The sequence below is a fragment of the Pinus tabuliformis genome, chromosome 7 (assembly GCF_031772625.1).
Source record: "Pinus tabuliformis cultivar Carrire ecotype Pingquan chromosome 7, CPIR1, whole genome shotgun sequence".
Lineage (NCBI taxonomy): Eukaryota > Viridiplantae > Streptophyta > Pinopsida > Pinales > Pinaceae > Pinus > Pinus tabuliformis.
Window position 1 is genome coordinate 104,762,458 of NC_142293.1, and position 20,853 is coordinate 104,783,310.

Sequence of the window (20,853 nt, forward strand, 5' to 3'; positions counted from 1 at the left end):
CAGTCATGTTATCCAGATCTAGAGGAAAAGGGGAGATTAATTGCTGGAATTAACAGTTTAACATGGGACACCTATTGGTTCTTCTTGGTAAAACCACACAGTCAAAGAGCCGCCCTCAAATGCCTTACAGATGCAATCGGGTATATTATCCCCGATATCCAGGATGCCACCTATGCCGCCCAGCTTAGCTCTCGCCTCAACAGACCGCCCGAAGTGGAGCCAATGCTTGCGATAAGTCAGCTCAGGTTTAAAGGCAAACAGCCTACTTGATGATTCATGCCGCCGACTGCCAGGTTGCTGAGAAGAATATGATCAAAATCAATTGATACCAATTAAATAGGATTTCAGTTTCATAGATAGTTAACTTAATTAAGTATTTATAGACCCTTTCATGTTTTTAGAAAGGGTCGTAAAGTTTTGTACCTGACTTTAAGACTGAAGTTGCACTACTGTACTTCAGCCATATTCTTTTATAAAACTGGACCAGTAATTCTAATTTTGACAAGGAAGCTTTTATGCAAATGTGCACTACTGTCTTTGTTTGAAAGTATTTCTGCATTGGAAGAAGAATCTCAAATAGCGATTGATATTGGGAGTGACTAGCAGCTCATATGGTACTATTATCTATGTCTGAATTCATTCTTTTCATATGAATTGTTATTTGATTGCCTTTGCTATTATCGAATATCTGTATGCGTTTTAACAGCATTTCTTTATTCCCTCCATTATTGGATGTTTATGGGATGCTTTTCTTTTAATCGTATATGTATCGATGATATATAAGTGTAGCAATATTGCGCTAATCCCTTTGTTTAACGATTTAAGCAAAGTAATCCTTGAATGAATAAAAGTCTATGTTTATTAAATAGAGTCATCTACATGCCTGTTTATAAACATAGATCATTAAGCGCTACACTTTAAAGTACAATAGTTCCCGGGATTAGTAGTAGTTCTTTTATTTCGCTGATAAATTAAGTTATTCGCCTATCATTAGATTAGTAAACCAATCATTCATTCATCTCGTTTATCCATTACTGGGAAATTGGTCCCATTATCCCTAGTCAGAGCCACCATTCCAAACGGAAAAGGAGTTGTATTAAGGTCTGGACCGAGTGGTTATCCCCCAATGTTGATATAACGATTTTCGGGGCATCAACAGAATGTATAACAAGCCCCTGTTCTGCACTATCGATTGGTCCACTGCCTTATTAAGTTTTGCTTGTAAAAGCATTTATCTCCATGATCCTCCACCTTTGCCCTATGCGATGTGATTTCCTCAAATAGCCTTTTAGGCCACTTTTAATGGAACTTGACCCTTTTCAAAGGATAAATGGAAACTTCTTCCTGTGATAACTTCTTCGTCTAAAGTCTGTTTTCACCCATTCAAGTTGTGTTGGATTCAGAATGAAGGGGTCTCCGCAATGAGACTATTTTTGAGAGCAGCCTGCGACTTTCATTTTCCTTTGATTTACAAAGGATGTGTGCCATTTGGCACCTTTTACCTCTTATATGAAGTCTTTTAGACTTAGAGGTTTATCCAGGATCCATTTTTGGATTAGACAAAGATTTCTTTCTTCCTAGATGTGCCCAATTTGCTTCTTTTCTCTTTCGGCAAATGAAAATATAAGAAACTTCCAAAAATTATAAAGTGAGCGACATCAGGTTTCTTATGAGTGAAATTTTGTTCGAGAGTCTTGGAGTCCAATGCTTGATGAGGGCATTGGTTTTGAACATACACAATGGTATTTGCAGCTTCAACACATAGGAACTTCGGAAGGCCTTAATCGAATCATAGCATGAACTGCTTCTACAGTAGAGCGATTCTTCCTTTTTGCCACACCATTCTGCTCAAGAGTGTATGGCATTGTAGTCTCCCTCTTAATGCCAGCTTCTCTGCAATAATATTGGAATTCATTAGATCCGTACTCGGCCCCATTATCTGTCGTCAATATCTTGATTTTATTATTGCATTGGTTTTTTATCAAGGCTTTGAAGTGTTAGAACCAGGTGAACACTTCATCCTTCTTCTCCAAGAAGTAGATCTAGGCCTTGCTAGAATAATTATTAGTAAAGGTGAGATAATATAAGTATCCTCCTAAAGAGTTTATGGGCATCATACCAGATATGTAGGAGTGGATCAATTGCAATATATCTGTGGTTTTGCTATTACTTGAGGGGAATGGTCCCCTTGTAAGTTTTCCTTTGGCACATCCCAAACATACACCTTCATGCTCTACATTGAACTCAGGCATAATTTTAACCATCTGTCTCACATCGGGTAGGGTCTTATAATGAAGATGGGAAAACCTCTGGTGTCATAGTTCATATTGTAGAGATGTGTCACAAGACATGGCTCCCATTGGACTTCCTCCAAATTGATACAAAGTGTCAACCCTAAACCCAAGAGTAAAATCATCTTTAAAATTTATTTTCGAAACATGTACCTTTCCATCGATCAATGCCACCTTGAATCCTTTTTCCTCCATTGCTGAAATGGACACCAGGTTCTTCTTGAGATTAGGTACATATAATACTTCTTGCAAATGAATAGTGTTATCTTGATTCAATTGAATAGTGTTACCTTAATTCAAGCATGATCTCCAAGTTTGCCTCCTTTTCTATCAGATTAGAGATTGCTTCCTTGTATCCGTTGAAGTTCCTTGAGGCACCACTATCAATCAGCCAATTTCCCAAAGTTTCCAGAGGAGAGGCAGTGGAGAGGGCCGATATAACATAATACTCTTTTTTCTTATTGTTAACAACATTTGATTCTTCATACCTGGAGTTCCTTGATTTCTTTGAGGGTTCACTACAACAAAACCAGCGATTTGCGCCAGATTTAGCGCAAGATTTTAGTGCATTTTTTTTGTAATTGTGATGAGCAACCTGGCGCTAAATCTGGCTCTATTGTACAATTTTTAAAGCGTCCTTTTTTGCACCTGATTTTGCATCCTTTTTGACGCTAGATTTTACATCATTTTTTACACCAAACTATGCATTATTTTTTGCGTCAAATTTTGAACCAAGGTTTGCATCTTATTTTATGACAGGTTTTGCTTCTAGTTTTGTGTCATTTTTTGCATCTATTTTTCATTCTCTTTTGCTTCCTATTTTGTGTCATTCTTTGCTTCCATTTTTGCACCATCATTTGCATCAAGTTTACACTGTATTTTGAATCCAATTTAACGTCTTTTTATGCATCCATTTTGTGTCAGTTTTTGCATCTAGTCTTACGCCAGGTTTTGTATCTAGTCTTACACTAGTTTTTGCTTCTATTTTTGCACCAGCTTTGGTGCCTATCTTTGCACCATGTGTTGAATTTGATTTAGCACCAAATTTTGCATCCATTTTTGTGCCCATTTTTGCATCTTTTTTTGGACCATTTTTTACATCCACATTTACGTTTGATTTGTCTCCATTTTTCCCATCTCATTTTGCACCATATTTTGCATCATTTGTTTCATCCAATTTTGCATCATTTTTAACACCATCTCTTGCATCTAATGTTACATCATTTTGAGCATCCAAATTTGCATTTATATTTGCATCTTATGTTGAGTCATGTGTTGTGTCCACCTTTGCATCTTATTTTGTGTCTAATGGTACATTCAATTTAGAGCCATTTTTTACGTCTACTTTTGTATTTGTTTTTGCACCAAGTTTTGCATCCAATTTTAAGCTATTTTATGCCCATTTTTGCACCATTTTTTTGTGTCTACTTGTGTCGAATGTTGCACCATTATTTACATCGACTTTTTCATCCAATTTTGCATTTTTTTGGTGTCTAGTTTTACATCGTTTTCACCATCCAAATTTGCATCTTTTTTTGCCTCATTTTGTGTCCACATTTGCATATAATTTTGTGTCTGAGTTCGAGCCTAAATTTTCATGTGATTAGGAATCATTTTTTACATCCAATATGACATCCTTGGTTTCACCTTTTTTCAGCCCCATTTTGCATCTTGTTTTATGTCTTTTCTTACATCTTTTTTTTTTTCCTTTTTTGCACCCAAGTTTGCATCCCAAATTTACGCCATTATTTGCATCATCATTTGGCATATTAATTTGTAACGTTTTTTGCTTCTTTTTAACGCTCAACTTTGCATCTTATTTTACATGTAGTTGTTGTCTTTTTTTGCATCTAATTTGGTGCCCATTTATGTGTCCTTGTTTTTGCCCAATTTGATATCCTTTTGTATGCCATGTTTTGTTCCCTTCTTTGTGTCAACTATTGCACAATTTCTCACTTCTAATTTAAAACACTTTGTATGTCAATTGTTTGCATTTTGTATTAATTCCTAGTTTAACATCCAATTTTACTTTCAATTTTGCATCCATGGTTACATCCGCATTTGACTTCTTATATAGAGTATATTTTTCTTTACATATATGACCCCCTTTATAGATTCATAGTGAAATATATGATAGTTTCTAAATATCATTAAAGCAGATATCACAATTCAAAATCATTTGTAAAGAAATTTAAGAGAAATTGACAACATCCATCCAAAAAAATAACAATGTGTCATTAACAATTTTCAAAACATGTATAAAATAGCAACATAATACTAATAAAATCAGTATTATTTTTAATCAAAACAAGTAAAATTCAAATATGATCAACAAATCAAAATATTTCATGAATATCGTTATTCTACGATAAATTAACAACATACATAAATCAAACTCATCGTATGATTACAAAATCAAAATGTCTTATTGATATAGGGTAAATTCACAACACCCATCTAAACATAGCAATGTCATTCTACACAATAATTTCTCATAAAAAACAATGCATGTGCATGCCTAGCTACCACCACCAAGATCATCCTCATGATCATCTTGACCATCCTCATTACTCTGATCCACATCATCACCAACACCGCAAGTATCATCATCATCTCCTCCTTCACCACCATCATCCTCATCCTCATCCTCATCATCTCCTGATATATGTTGAACATAATTTGGATCATCGTCTTGGCAATCATTACCTATAGCATTCTGACAAAAAAAATCAATATTACATGTTAGTATTAATTACATAACACAACGCATGTTTTTGTTATACAATGTTAACCATAAAATGAGGTAAGATATAATATCTAATAGTACTAAAAAATAAAATGAAAATATGGTTTAAAAGTATATTGGAAATCCAACTAAGATTACATACCATAGAGTCCATCCAAACAACAAATTCAAACCATCTCTTTTGCTGCAGCACCTCCTTTTCCAAATGATTTGGAGGTCTTCCATATTTTAGTTCCTATCAATCAATAAATAGGGAGAAATTAGATAACAATGACTTTCTTCTAGTACAAAATTTATTAAAAAAATATCACATGTTTAATATACTTACAAAGGTTGTTATCAGTGCTTTTAAACCTTTCTGGCCACTACGATGAGTGACTTTTGTCTTGGTTAACCTCGCCTTGGATGCCTTGTCCTTAAACATAAACCAATTCAATTTATTTTCACACAAATACATGTCTAAGATACTTATAAGTATTAATACATTCTAAATAATGTTTAATGAAAAATTCAATACCTGAATGCTCTCATTGTCGGCTTTTCTTTGTGCATCCAACTTCTCATATGATTTTACAAGTTCTTTCCATACTTTAAAAGGTATGTCAATAGGTCTTTGTTTCAGTCTTTGATCTTGAGGCATTTTTTTAATTTTTCTTGTTTGGTTAAAAATTTTGGTTAAAAAAAACCGAACAAGTAATTCACATCAATGGCATGGGGACTCTATGGATATGTGTAAAAAAATGGCTATAAAGAAAACATCCAAAAAACATATGAGCTCTCCCTTTGATGGTCACTTGGGGCATATGGCTGGAAAGGAACAACTCCATTTTCGAAAATCAAGGACAATCCTTTCTCAAAGTCCTTCCTAATATTTGCTCCAAATGTCTTAAAATGAAAAACAAAATTCAAACATCATCCTTAAACATCTCCCTTAAATATAACGTTGGACCATAAATTCTTCACTTTTATTGTTATCGGCTCTGGAATGATTTTTCTATATGCAATTATATAATGAAATATGTGTGCACTAATGAAAAAACATTGAGTTTCATTTTTCATAATCACAAATAATGAAAAAAGAATCACACGTAACTAGCATCATTTTGGAAATTTTATATTTATTAAAAATCTTTAACATGTTTTCCTCCCATATCTCATAAAAAGGTGTGAAATTTTTTATATACTCTCCAATAAGCACTACAACAAAACCAGCGATTTGGAGGTTTTACACTAAGTTTTTCAACATCGAGCTTACTAGGGCTTGCACCACCGGGGTTATTAGTAAGAATCTCATGAGGTTTGCATAGCCATGATTATTAGAATCAAAATAGTATGATTTGCACTAAAAAACAGTTCATAGAGCTTTCCTGCTGGGGAGAAAATCACAAGTTCAACTTCTGCAGTGCAGAGCACCGAGAGCTCGTAAGCTTTCTTCAGCAATCCACCTACGTTTGGAAAATGTAGCCTGCCTGCTGGCGATGTTCTCAATCCTCTTCCTCTGCATCTTTCCCCTCACTATTCTTGTATGTCCTCTTTCGTTTTTCCCTCCAAACAAACCCTCTCAAATTGAGAAAGCAGAACAACTCACTCGATGAGAATCCGAATCCAATTATCGCTTCTAACAATAACCCAATACGATACCAGAAGTGATTACACAAAACCTCATTGACTCTTCATTTGTTTGGAAAAGAGCCAAGCATATACTTCTGACGAGGGTTTCCGTCTCAAGTCTGGCTCGCAGGACGTCGCTTAGTCAATTGCGAGAAAAGTTTTCCACCTGCCTGTCACATACGGTTTGTCACACTATATATTAAAATAAGGTTGATCATACTAACAATAAGGTTGTATAGTTTAAAGGAGGGCTCTCCTGACTGCATTTGGTTGGTTTATAGAAAATATTGCTGGAATGTGTAATGTGAATGCTCTGCTAACTGTTTTTAAGCATTTGGAAGTATTAAAACCCCCTAGGATAATTAATGTAAGACCTGTTAATTAATGTGTAAAGATGGCTATTGTCCTTGGGCTACCTTAGCTGTTCATGTTTAGTGATCTGTGGTATTATGACTCCTCAAGTCACTATTAAACCATGAGAACCATGCCCAGGCAGACTAGTGTGACATTGTGGATGAGAACCAAAACTAGACTCCTATAACCTCCTTTTTCATCCTTTAAATTGCAGAATTAACTGACTGTTCTAGTAATCGTTCTTGAGCACCTGAAGATGTGCACCCTAAATAATAAGAATAATACCCTGTAACATATTAATAGTCCATCCTGTGCATGTAGGATATGCACATGAGGTCCAATAAAATCACTAACCAGAATACCAGGTGTTATTAAAGCCTCTACAGGTTGATATATATGAATGTTACAGTGTGCAGGAGTATGATTCAATTCCATACGAAAATACAAAACATCTGATAGGATTTCCTTATACCTCATAGGCAAACAACCATTGTCCCTTCTATAGATGAGCAGAATAAGTGCTTGGTTCTCTACACTAAATAAAGACAAAGTATAGTACTTATTGCTGACAAAATAGGATTTAAATCGCGGTTCAATTGCTTGACATTCAGCTGGTCACAGAATTGTAGAGTGCATAATCATAAGTGATGTTGCGAGCCTCATTGCTCAAAGTCTAAGGGTCTTGCGAGCCATAATCACAGCCATGTATGGCATATCTTGTGATTATGGCATTTTATGAGGTCAATTCTTGTGAAGACATTTTGGTTTATAATAAATTTTGAACCTCAACAGAGTTTTGGCAAGACTTGGCTGAGCTAGGACATCAACAACACAGCTGATATGAATGACATAATCTAGCCTCAAGAGGGAACCTCTTTTGTTTCATCACTCTAACAATCTATGAAGTGGTGGAAAGCATAACAACTTCCCCTTGAATATGACACCTAAACTGAGTACAAATCCTAAATGATGCAGCCCTTGGTGCATGTCTCTCAAAGTATCGATATTTCAAATGTTGAAAGCTCTTGTGCCCATTTGATATGCATTTGATTGCAGTTCCCCTGAAGAAAGAATCTTATAAAGGTGAGGCCATGGCCAATATGTTAGCCATATCCATTGGAGTTGCCATTGCTTGACAACTTTAGTGTGATCAGTCCCACCATGATTCACATGGGCTTCTACTCAACACTGGCTGTTGCTATTGTAAGAGTCCTCAAGCTCATTGAACCCATAGTATTGATAAGTGTATTCTTTGGGTCTCTGGTTTTCAAATTCTGCCTATGTTTTCCTCTCAGTATCATTATTTCAAATGCTGAAAGCTCTAATTCCCATTGCTGTGTATTTGATTGTGGTTTCCCTGAAGAAAGAAGCTTATAAAGGTGAGCCCGAGGCCAATATGTTGGCCATATCCATTGGAGTTACTATTTCAGCTTATGGGGAGGCCAAGATGAATGCATGGGAGGTGATTCTCCAGTTAAGTGCAGTTGCATGTGAGACTACCCAATTGGTTCTCACACAAATTCCACGAACATCAAAAGGGATTAAGTTGAATCCCATCACATCTTTGTTGCTCCTTGTTGCCTTGTTTTTCTCAGCACCCCCTGGGCCTTAGTAGAATACCCATTTCTGATAATCAGGGTCTCTTCCTTTGATTTGGATTACATGACATTTCTGCTTGTGCCTTGGTTCTTAATCTTGCAGTGTTTCTTCTGATAGGAAAGACTTCAGCCTTGACTATGAATGTTGCTGGTCTTGTCAAGGACTGGCTGCTCATAACATAATCTTTGTCTGTAATAAATGAAAAGGTTACAGTCATAAACTTGAGTGGGTGTGGACTGGCTTTTCTGGCTGTCTGTTACTATAATCATTTGAAACTTCAAGCTCTCAAGTCCAATGACAACCAACCAAAGTACCTCAGCAGTGCAGCTGATGCCAATGATGAAGGAGAAGGTTTGATAATGACGAGTGGGAGATTCTCAATCAGAGATTCAGAATCAGTAGAGAAAAATCAAACTCAAGCTTTCGAGAATTTCTCGGGTTGACAGGGTATTATTGCAGGTTTGTTAAGAATTATGGGAGAATAGAAGCACTTGTAACAACATTATTGAAGAAAGATGCATTTTCATGGACTCCAGAAGCAATGAAGTCCTTTGAACATCTTAAAGAGGTAATGTGCCAAGCACTGGCCTTAGCTATGCCAAAATTCACAAAAACCTTTATTTTGGAATGTGATGCCTCAGGAAATGGAATTGGTGCTATTTGCAGTTGGGAACATCTACCTAGGACAATATCAACCAAGCACCTCTACTCAAATATGACAAACATATGTTGCTTACACATGCATGTAGCATTTGCCAAAAATTCCATGGCTACCTTACAACATGATGTTGGGTAAAAAGGCCAGTGATACAGGTCATAAATGCAGAAATAGACACTGAAACATAGTAAAATGCTGAAAATTCAAAATAGACTTTCCTCCCTCCCTCACTCTACAATCTTGAGGACAAACCATTGTATATGGGCTCTCATCACCAGTAGGCAGCCACGTATCACATAGATTTGTGAAAAAATTGCCCTCAAACAAGAACAAAACACAAACATTTCCAAAAATCTGCTCTTAAACAGTCAAAAATCCCACAGATTTTGATAAATCTACACAAAATCAACAGTGAAACACATGAATATGGATTTCTGATTAATCTACCCAATCTCTGTGGCAAAACACTCAGAAATCTATCAATTTCTTCTTGAATCACCAAATCAGCAACCACTTCTCCCAGATATACAAATCTCACCAACAATACAAGGAAAAACAGATCCAGTCCACTGCCGAATCATCTAATCGGCCAATAAAACTAAGAAATTTCAATGATTAACTATCTACACAGGCCTCTATTTCAATTTTTTCAAGCTTTGTCTCCAAGGGCTCTGCAACTGCTCCCGCACTTCAAAAAATCGAATCTTGTCTTCCTCGCTTTGTACGAGATACGCAATCGAATAACCCAACAACGTTAGAAGAAATATCATCGGGTTCTGGAGGTTTCCAAGCAGACTCAGCTTTCAGCACCTTAATTAGTGGTTGGGGTAAAAAGTCAAAACCAGTTCCTCCCTCTCCTCAAAATTTGTAAAGAAAGCTGATAATGCTCCTACCACGGAGCTTCCTTCAGAAAAAATTCGAGTCACAACCCTTACCCTATCTGGGTCTGACTTCCTTGTCTTCCTCTTCCTTGCTGGGAGACTGACAGCCCCATCTACATAGGAAACTCTCTTGGAAAGTTTCTAGATAGTTCTGAACTGAAGCATAAACAATATGTTTGTCCTTGTATTTGTGTTGAAGTTGATCTAGAACAAGCTCTTCCAGAGAAAATAATCCTCAAAAATGGAGACTGAATCCATGAGCAGACTCTGGATTATCAACAGATCCATTACAAGTGCAAGCTTTGTCACGAATATGGTCGCTTTGCCAATGATTGCAAGTCCAAAACCTCTGTTGTAAGTCCCTCGGGAGAATGTCATGTCCCTAAGAAAACATGTGCAAGGCATGTCAAAGCTGGATCTTCGTTCAGGAAAGAGGTTGTAACTACCACTCCTTCTAACCCTTTTGACCCTTTCACTACCCTTCCTGACATGGTAACCAAACAACAGAATCTGTTTGCCCTGAAGCAGATGACCCTCCTGCTGATTTAGTTAGTCTTTACACCTCTCCTGTCATATCTTCCTCTCCAATAAAAAAGAAAAACCTTCAGTGGACAACACAGCCCCCTCACCCCATGACCCTGCTAACTCATCTCTCATTGAGAAGACCTCGCTAGTTGAACCTCTTAACAACGAAGGGTCTCCTGTTCCTCATCCTAATAGGAACATCAACGCCTCCTGCAAGTAGAAGAAATCAGACTCCTGGGCTGATGGGGAACATCTTGAGCATGTTGAAAAGGGATTCAAAAAAATGGGAAGAAAACCTCACAAGGGAAAAGAGATGACGCCACTACCATTGAGAAAATATTAGGCAAGCAGAAAACATTATAACAGCAACACAAAAAACCAGCAGAATGCCAGAAAGGAATCAATGAAATACAGGGACAAGGAGAAGGAAGCATCTCTGTGCACCTCTCAATGAAAATAATTTCTTCGAATATAAGAGGTTTGGGGAACACCATCAAAACCCTGGCAGTAAAGGATATAATAAGGACTGAGAAAGCAGGCATTTTATTCCTTCATGAAACAAAGATGGATGCAAATGAATTTGAAAAAGCCAAGCAAATTTGTTGGGCCAGCAGCAAAGGTGCAATAGTCAGTGCGAGAGGGGACTCAAGAGGCCTTGCCACCCTATGGAACCCATACAAATATCAAGAACTAGAAAAAAAGACAACCAGTTCTGGATTAAAACTGTTTTGAAAGACTGTGACAAACAAAACTGTGGCAGTAAAGAAAATCCATCTGAGTAAAGCCAAAGAAAGTGTTAATGTAACTGCTTTAAGAGAAATCAAATTATTGAAGGAGCTTTTGCATCCAAGTATAATTCAACTAATAGATGCATATCCACACAAACATAATTTACATATTGTCTTTGAATTCATGGAGAGTGATCTTGAGATTGTTATAAAAGACAAAAACATAGTTCTCTCCCCAGCTGATATAAAATCCTATATGCAAATGACGTTGAAGGGGTTTGTTGTTTGTTATAAAAAATGGGTTTTGCACAGGGATATGAGCAAAAAGTGCAGTATGTTGAAGCATGAGCAACTGGGGAAGTTGGTCTTCATCAACTACAACATTTGGATGCTCACAAAACAATTGCAGGCAAAGGATCTAGATCCAATTTTATTTGATAAGGTTGATCTAGTCTTTCATTGGGTCTTGGAGGATGAATCTCCTACTAATGATTTGAGTTGGCTTGATTGAAAACTCTTGGGATTCTCTAGTGTTTTGTTATCTCAAATAGAAACACCACATACATTTGTATTACAATTGTTGCTTTTGTCTAGCGATGTGGTCTCTACCCATAGCTATGGGTAGAGAGTGAATTTGATATTGTCCTAGGTAGATGTTCCCAACTACAAGCTATGGGTAGAGAGTGAATTGGTGCTATTTGCAGGGAACAGGCCAGTCATTCATAGTGAAGAAGATAATGACAAGATTAGTGTATAATGATGGACAGGATGGTGCCATGGTGCCAACCTAAATCTAGAGTAAGGAGACATCTGTTCATCAATTTGTCAAGAAGCATGGCCTACAATTCAATTGCTCTAAGCCTATCACTTCTTCCACCTGTCAAATAAATTGTTTCATGTTTGTTTAGTTGACTATGGTTCTAATAAATATACTATTGTTTGATGTAAATAGACAAAACAAAACATAAAATATGTAAAGTTGTGACCCCATTTTCTAACTACAAATTGAAATCGGATTACCATAGTGACCACCTCTGCTTATTGGAATAAAAAAGGGGGTGGGTTAACCCAATACGATACCAGAAGTGATTACACAAAACCTCATTGACTCTTCATTTGTTTGGAAAAGAGCCAAGCATATACTTCTGACGAGGGTTTCCGTCTCAAGTCTGGCTCGCAGGACGTCGCTTAGTCAATTGCGAGAAAAGTTTTCCACCTGCCTGTCACATACGGTTTGTCACACTATATTTAAAATAAGGTTGATCATACTAACAATAAGGTTGTATAGTTTAAAAGGAGGGCTCTCCTGACTGCATTTGGTTGGTTTATAGAAAAGATTGCTGGAATGTGTAATGTGAATGCTCTGCTAACTGTTTTTTAAGCATTTGGAAGTATTAAAACCCCCTAGGATAATTAATGTAAGACCTGTTAATTAATGTGTAAAGATGGCTATTGTCCTTGGGCTACCTTAGTTGTTCGTGTTTAGTGATCTGTGGTATTATGACTCCTCAAGTCACTATTAAACCATGAGAACCATGCCCAGGCAGACTAGTGTGACATTGTGGATGAGAACCAAAACTAGACTCCTATAACCTCCTTTTTCATCCTTTAAATTGCAGAATTAACTGACTGTTCTAGTAATCGTTCTTGAGCACCTGAAGATGTGCACCCTAAATAATAAGAATAATACCCTGTAACATATGAATAGTCCATCCTGTGCATGTAGGATATGCACATGAGGTCCAATAAAATCACTAACCAGAATACCAGGTGTTATTAAAGCCTCTACAGGTTGATATATATGAATGTTACAGTGTGCAGGAGTATGATTCAATTCCATACGAAAATACAAAACATCTGATAGGATTTCCTTATACCTCATAGGCAAACAACCATTGTCCCTTCTATAGATGAGCAGAATAAGTGCTTGGTTCTCTACACTAAATAAAGACAAAGTATAGTACTTATTGCTGACAAAATAGGATTTAAATCGCGGTTCAATTGCTTGACATTCAGCTGGTCACAGAATTGTAGAGTGCATAATCATAAGTGATGTTGTGAGCCTCATTGCTCAAAGTCTAAGGGTCTTGCGAGCCATAATCACAGCCATGTATGGCATATCTTGTGATTATGGCATTTTATGAGGTCAATTCTTGTGAAGACATTTCAGTTTATAATAAATTTTGAACCTCAACAGAGTTTTGGCAAGACTTGGCTGAGCTAGGACATCAACAACACAGCTGATATGAATGACATAATCTAGCCTCAAGAGGGAGCCTCTTTTGTTTCATCACTCTAACAATCTATGAAGTGGTGGAAAGCATAACAACTTCCCCTTGAATATGACACCTAAACTGAGTACAAATCCTAAATGATGCAGCCCTTGGTGCATGTCTCTCAAAGTATCGATATTCAAATGTTGAAAGCTCTTGTGCCCATTTGATATGCATTCGATTGCAGTTCCCCTGAAGAAAGAATCTTATAAAGGTGAGGCCATGGCCAATATGTTAGCCATATCCATTGGAGTTGCCATTGCTTGAAAACTTTAGTGTGATCAATCCCACCATGATTCACATGGGCTTCTACTCAACACTGGCTGTTGCTATTGTAAGAGTCTTCAAGCTCGTTGAACCCATAGTATTGATAAGTGTATTCTTTGGGTCTCTGGTTTTCAAATTCTGCCTATGTTTTCCTCTCAGTATCATTATTTCAAATGCTGAAAGCTCTAATTCCCATTGCTGTGTATTTGATTGTGGTTTCCCTGAAGAAAGAAGCTTATAATGGTGAGCCCGAGGCCAATATGTTGGCCATATCCATTGGAGTTACTATTTCAGCTTATGGGGAGGCCAAGATGAATGCATGGGAGGTGATTCTACAGTTAAGTGCAGTTGCATGTGAGACTACCCAATTGGTTCTCATACAAATTCCACGAACATCAAAAGGGATTAAGTTGAATCCCATCACATCTTTGTTGCTCCTTGTTGCCTTGTTTTTCTCAGCACCCCCTGGGCCTTAGTAGAATACCCATTTCTGATAATCAGGGTCTCTTCCTTTGATTTGGATTACATGACATTTCTGCTTGTGCCTTGGCTCTTAATCTTGCAGTGTTTCTTCTGATAGGAAAGACTTCAGCCTTGACTATGAATGTTGCTGGTCTTGTCAAGGACTGGCTGCTCATAACATAATCTTTGTCTGTAATAAATGAAAAGGTTACAGTCATAAACTTGAGTGGGTGTGGACTGGCTTTTCTGGCTGTCTGTTACTATAATCATTTGAAACTTCAAGCTCTCAAGTCCAATGACAACCAACCAAAGTACCTCAGCAGTGCAGCTGATGCCAATGATGAAGGAGAAGGTTTGATAATGACGAGTGGGAGATTCTCAATCAGAGATTCAGAACCAGTAGAGAAAAATCAAACTCAAGCTTCAGGACTAGGTATTTAGATCATTAATATTGTCTTGTGCTAGAGATTACTGTTCTTGGATTGGCTCCTCTATGCCCAGATCTATTTGCAGGGAACAGGCCAGTCATTCACAGTGAAGAAGATAATGACAAGATTAGTGTATAATGATGGACAGGATGGTGCCATGGTGCCAACCTAAATCTCAAGTAAGGAGACATCTTTTCATCAATTTGTCAAGAAGCATGGCCTACAATTCAATTGCTCTAAGCCTATCACTTCTTCCACCTGTCAAATAAATTGTTTCCTGTTTGTTTAGTTGACTATGGTTCTAATAAATATACTATTGTTTGATGTAAAAAGACAAAACAAAACAAAAAATATGGAAAGTTGTGACCCCATTTTCTAACTACAAATTGAAATCGGATTACCATAGTGACCACCTCTGCTTATTGGAATCAAAAAGGGGGTGGGTTATGCACAATCCTCCGTATCATTTGCTATTACCAGAGATAATTAAAGCCACCCTAAACTCAAGTCTTAACTATGCTGATAGGGTGTTTGGGGAGGGGGATCCCTTACCAACCCACTATAATCTGCACAAAAGCATCCTAAGAACATATGCAAAATCAACCCTTCAATGAAATGATCCAAGAATATAGGTACTCAAACATTGATTTTATCAAAGAAAAATACAAGACAGAAAGAAAAGATCATAACAAGGATTAGAAGAGTCTAAGAACAGTGCTCACTGTCTACAGAGCCAAGACGAATGCAGAAGAGTTCTTCCTTCAGTTCCCCATCTGAGAAATCAGTTGCATGCCAGACCCAAGTTTTATCACTACCTGCGTGCTCCTGAAGTGACATTGGGGAATGAACTGCAAGGCAAAAAAAAAAAACAATATAATCCAGATAATAAGGATCAACACAAATTCTCGGCACAGAAAGCCTCTTAAAACTTGGACGTAAGATAAGCTATTACAATCTCAGGGGGGAAATTTCACAAAAAAAAAACAAACAAACAAATTTACATACTTAAATGGTTTGCACATATTTTCAATGTCTTGGATTGCCTCATGACCAGCCGAACCTTTGTAGTATCCTTGTGCTTAAGAAACTTTACTGTTCCTACACCACGCTCCTTCCATTGATTCCCATCCTTGTCAAACCTGTACAGCTTCGCCTTCCTGCAGGGTCAAACATATAAAAAAGAATGGGAATATTAATAAACAATGAAACTGCATTAGGATCATTTTAAGAGCCCATGGCATCCATTAGAAGTAACGTCCGCAATATCCCACCATATCAAATGCATTCAAAGATAAATTACCAACGACCTATTAAAAACACAGGAGATATTCCTTAACATTACCGAAAAGGATCCCACAAAAAAGCTCAATAATAACATCAAACATGTAAGAATACAAATCATCAACTATTTAATAACAAAAGAATGCTAATCCCATACATCCCCATAAAGTACAGAAATGATCAACAGCCTGTTCAAAACATCATAGAAAGTCAACGAAAACAGTTGACAGAAGACCAAAACAGACATATGCCTGAATCATACCACCTCACAACATAAAAAGACAAATCACCCTAATGCCAATAACCAAAAGACAGATTATCAAATAGGCCCAATTCAGTATTCAATGGCTAATCCAAAAACCAAAAAATACGAAACCCCGTATGCTTAACAATAACAAATGACCATCACACCCCCCACTAAACCAGAATAATAGAGAAACCATCATAGATTCTTCAAAGACATTGAAAAAAGGATGGCCTATAGTTCAACAAAATATAAAAAGACTCGTCAAAATACAAAACCCCCAATGATAACAAATAAACCATCAAATGCATCCCCGAAAAAATCTTCATCGGCAGCCTATCAACATAGGAAAACAATTATTACAGACCATAATGAGATCAAAAAATGCTGATCAAAATATCAATGGGACATCAAAACAACAAGAAACTCACAAAATACACAGAAAAGAAAAACCCTAATTACCCGATAAAACAAACCATAGCCCGCTAAATGCATCTACCATAGAGTTTCTTCAGCACCCCGTTGAAATGACAAATCTGATCATCATCAACAGGCAAACAAAACATCGAGAACCCGATAAAAACAGATCTTACTAAAAAGGAGAAAAATTAGAAGTAAATAACTGCCCAAATGCATCTTCCTTATAGTCAAGGTCCCATTTATGTGCACAGGAAAAGGGCCACCGAAGAGGCCATGAAAACAACTTTCAACTGAGAAAACAAAATCATGAAATAGCCATGGATTAAGAAATTTACATGTCAAGAAGGACATCCTCCTCTTCTTCGCCCGTGGTGACAGTAACCTCCTCAAGCTTAACAATGGGTGCAACCTGAGCTCCAGTGTCCTCTTCCTTTCCGGCATCATCCTCGTTCTCTCTCGAATCGTCATCTACTGCCCGTGTAAGAACAGGAACCTCCTGAGTTCCAGCCATCCCAATACCAGATAGTGCACAGAGGGAGGGCTCGAATGAAATCGATGGATCCAAAATATGCCAGAAACTCGCCCAATATCAGACACGAATGCGAAACCCCGAGGATTTTGGACAAAGGATTTAACTGTGCAAAAATGCTTCGAAGGCAAAGGGCAAAGAGGTTGACGGAGAGAAAACTCCTATATAAGGGTTTTTGAGGTCGATGGAGAGAAAACACTCTATATAAGGGTTTTGAAGAGGGAAGGCCGGTAGCTGTTAAAGATTGAGAGTAAAAGTAGCATCGTTAAAGATAATATAATAAATTATTACAGGGATGGTTGGGGGCTTTCAAAGGGAGAGAAGGCCATGGAATAACCCCTAAATCATCTCCAACATGAGAGGCCTACTTCATTCATGTTGTCATGTTGGGACCAGAGGTTGTTGTGCATTTTTTGTTTTCGCAATTTTGAACTCTTTCCTCGGTGATATATTATTGTGTTTATTGTAATAATAATGGGATGGGGTTGAGGGGTTTGTAAATGAGATAAATATGGAAAAGTAATTAGAAATATTGGTTTTAAATTATTATAATAAGTATTGTTGTGGTTGATCCATGATAAGTTGTAGGGTAGTTGGTTTGTATGGGGTTTAGTTGTTACGAGGTCTTAAGTTCAAATGTCATGGGGAGGGGTTGAGAATGGAAGTCATTTTGGGGGCATCAAAACTATTCTAAGGGGCATCTTCCACTGAGCTTTACACAATCCTCGATGTTGAGGATGAAAATAATATGAATATGCCAAGCTCACTCTACAGCCTAGTATGGTTACGGCCATGTTTGTCCATCATTCCAAGGGGCATCTTCCACTGAGCTTTACACAATCCTCAATGTTGAGGATGAAAATAATATGAATATGCCAAGCTCACTCTACAGCCTAGTATGGTTACAGCGATGTTTTTCCATCATCAAAGTTGAAATTTTGCTAGTGTCGGCCAAAATAAATTTAAAAAAAAAAAAAAAAAAAAAAAATACAAAACATTTAAATAATGTTTGCTCATAAAAAATAATTGCCAATGAAGAAATTGGATCCCTCTCCGCTCATATTATATCTATATTTAAGATGGGTCTATGCTAGTGGATAACACAAAAATCACAAAGTGAAGAAGAGTTTAATTTCAAGTCAAAGCAAAACTTTGGGACTAGCGCAATTCATCTAACTTCTATTGAAATGCGGTATTTATACGTGTAATGTGATCTATATATATATATATATATAGTGTAATTGCTATTATGTTGTTAAATGGTTGTTTAATTAATGTTGGTTATTCAATGGCAAGATGGTTTTGTAACTCTTAATGATGTAATTGTTCATCTTCTTGGTTGTAGTGTGCCATGTTGTTGACATACAAATATTGTAATGGAGCCAAAAAAAAATGACAGTAAAGCATAGTTGGAAGTTATAAGTTTATCCTCCTGGAAAAGCAAAATTGTGGAGTTAAAGAACCACTTCTAGGAAATCAATTTCCATCACATCCATAGGGAGCTAAATACAACTGTAGATTCTCTCTAAAAAAGAATAATTTGTCTGGAGACAGGTTACATATATTATGATGAATTAGTTGGCAACCCAGTTCAAATTTCTCATTCTATGCCCATATACTAATATGGATCAGCTTTAAGTCAAATTTTCAATTAGTTATCAACTAGCTTACTATAAATTTCAAGTGAGTCTACATTTAGCTTTCAATTAGCCTCAAATACAATGTCTTTCTTTTTCTCTTGACAGGGGCCTCTTCATGGTTGTATAATACACTTTCGGGAATTTTTTGTTACAGGCTAATGTCATTTCTAGTCACTGTCTTCGTTTTTCTCATAGTAGGGCCCTCTTCGTGGTTGTATAATACACTTTCTACAATTTTTGGTTGCATGCTATTGTCATTTCTAGTCAGTCTTATAATTTGCAGAAGAAAAAAAATTGTAAAACCCTGGTTTTACAACAACTTCTTTTTCTCTTCTTCTGGGTCGTGATGCCTTGTCTTCTGGCAACCCATTGTAATGACAGAAGTTACAATCTTTTTGTCAATGTTTGTGCTTTTTTTCTTCCTCGTGAATAACAAAAGGGTCCTTTTTTTCTATAGTAATAAGAAGAAGAAGAATAAGAAAAAAGATATTGTAATGGTTATGTCATGGTTGGCATTCCTAAATATAAGCAGATATAGGATAAGCATGCATGCATATTAGAACTTGGTGCGCATGGATGGAATTCAATGTGCCAAATGATGTAGATGTTTCACAAGCATGGGGTGTGACATTTCAACCCTAGTTATCAATAGTGATGAGAGGCCACCAAGGACAATACCCCTTGGACCCTATGATAAGTGTTGCACATTTTGGTGTTAGGAGTGGAAGGGTAAGCTTGGTTCAAGGAGGTTGGTTATGGGATGTTTTTTGGTGCACATGAGGTTGTGCATCAACTACCATGGCTACACTTGAATTAGTGGGTATTTACAAAAATAAAGTGGGAGAGTTAAGTTTTGTGAACAAAAGTAGCCTATGGGTGATATTTGCATTGATCACTTGTGTTAGGAACCTTTTTAGGCAAGTTAACTAATACTTGGAAGGTGTGAACCATGTAATTGAAATAATTCAATAGTGTCCTCCTTCCTTCAAATGAAGCAACAAAGCCAAGAACGTGACTATCAAATAAATATTAGCCCCCTATTGAGCCCTTGTTGCACATTTACAAACTGCTCAGACATTGATGTCATGGTGTTTCACACTAAGTATATCTAAGATTACATGTGATAGTATATGCCTCATTTTAGTACTAACAACTTCATTAGTTTTGTTCTTATATATTACATACTTTTTTTATTTGTGGTTGTTATGTATGTGATGTTTATAATAATTACAAAACTAACTATGTGAAAGCATCCCTAACATAAATTTTCATTTGGCACTAATAATATTTTCCTTACAACCCCCTTCCTTCATTGGCGGTGGGAAGGAAGCTGATCCTTCCTTCCCCCCACACCCCCCTTCCTTCCTTTGGAAAGAGAGGTAAGAGCAAGAGTTGGAAAGATGTCGGAAAGAATGCCTACCTTTGGCAGTTGTGTTGTCGTATCGAGAGAAAGAAAGTCAGTTACCTGTCGTCCTCCCTTCGGTAGATGAATGCCTACCTTTGGTAGTTACCTTCGGTAGGAGAGAAAGAAAGTCGGTTACCTACGCTTCGCTTCGGTTGCCGTATCGAGAGAAAGAAAGTCGGTTACCTACGCTTTGCTTCGGTTCGGTAGGAGAGAAAGTCAGTATGAGTACTTTGGGTGTTGTTGGTTGTTCTTTTTTTTCGAACAACTGTTACTTGTTTGAAGAAAGAAGTCTATCTTACTCTGAAAGAGGTAAGGGGCGGCACCGCAGGAGAATGGAACGCTCTCCGGAGGAGCCATCAAAGGTACGAGTTCAAGAAAAAAGATAAGCGGTAAGCGATCATAGGGCGAGGATAGGGGAAGGCACGCTTGAGGGCCGTCCGGGTGAGGGTGGGGTACAGGTAGGGAGAGGGGGGAAAGGACAGGGGAATAAGAGAAAGGAGAAAAGAAAAAA

General features: G+C 37.2%; 1 protein-coding gene across 3 annotated transcripts; it reads right to left on the bottom strand.

Annotated features, from left to right (window-relative positions):
- Positions 1-4,782: 4,782 nt before the first annotated feature.
- On the bottom strand, positions 4,783-17,450 carry LOC149245505 (ran-binding protein 1 homolog c-like). Of its 3 annotated transcripts, XM_089457784.1 has the most exons (5): positions 17,104-17,450; positions 15,829-15,980; positions 15,546-15,671; positions 5,180-5,272; positions 4,783-5,007 (listed from the first exon to the last, which is right to left on the bottom strand). In XM_089457784.1, the coding sequence occupies exons 1-4, from the start codon at positions 17,277-17,279 to the stop codon at positions 5,205-5,207; spliced, it is 522 nt and encodes a 173-aa protein (XP_089313910.1). In that variant the 5' UTR covers positions 17,280-17,450; the 3' UTR covers positions 4,783-5,007; positions 5,180-5,204. The 3 variants fall into 3 exon arrangements, with proteins under 3 accessions (XP_089313910.1, XP_089313912.1, XP_089313911.1); XM_089457786.1 differs by lacking the exon at positions 5,180-5,272 and having other exon boundaries at positions 4,785-5,007; XM_089457785.1 differs by lacking the exons at positions 4,783-5,007; positions 5,180-5,272 and adding an exon at positions 5,371-5,452.
- Between the last annotated feature and the right edge of the window lie 3,403 nt (positions 17,451-20,853).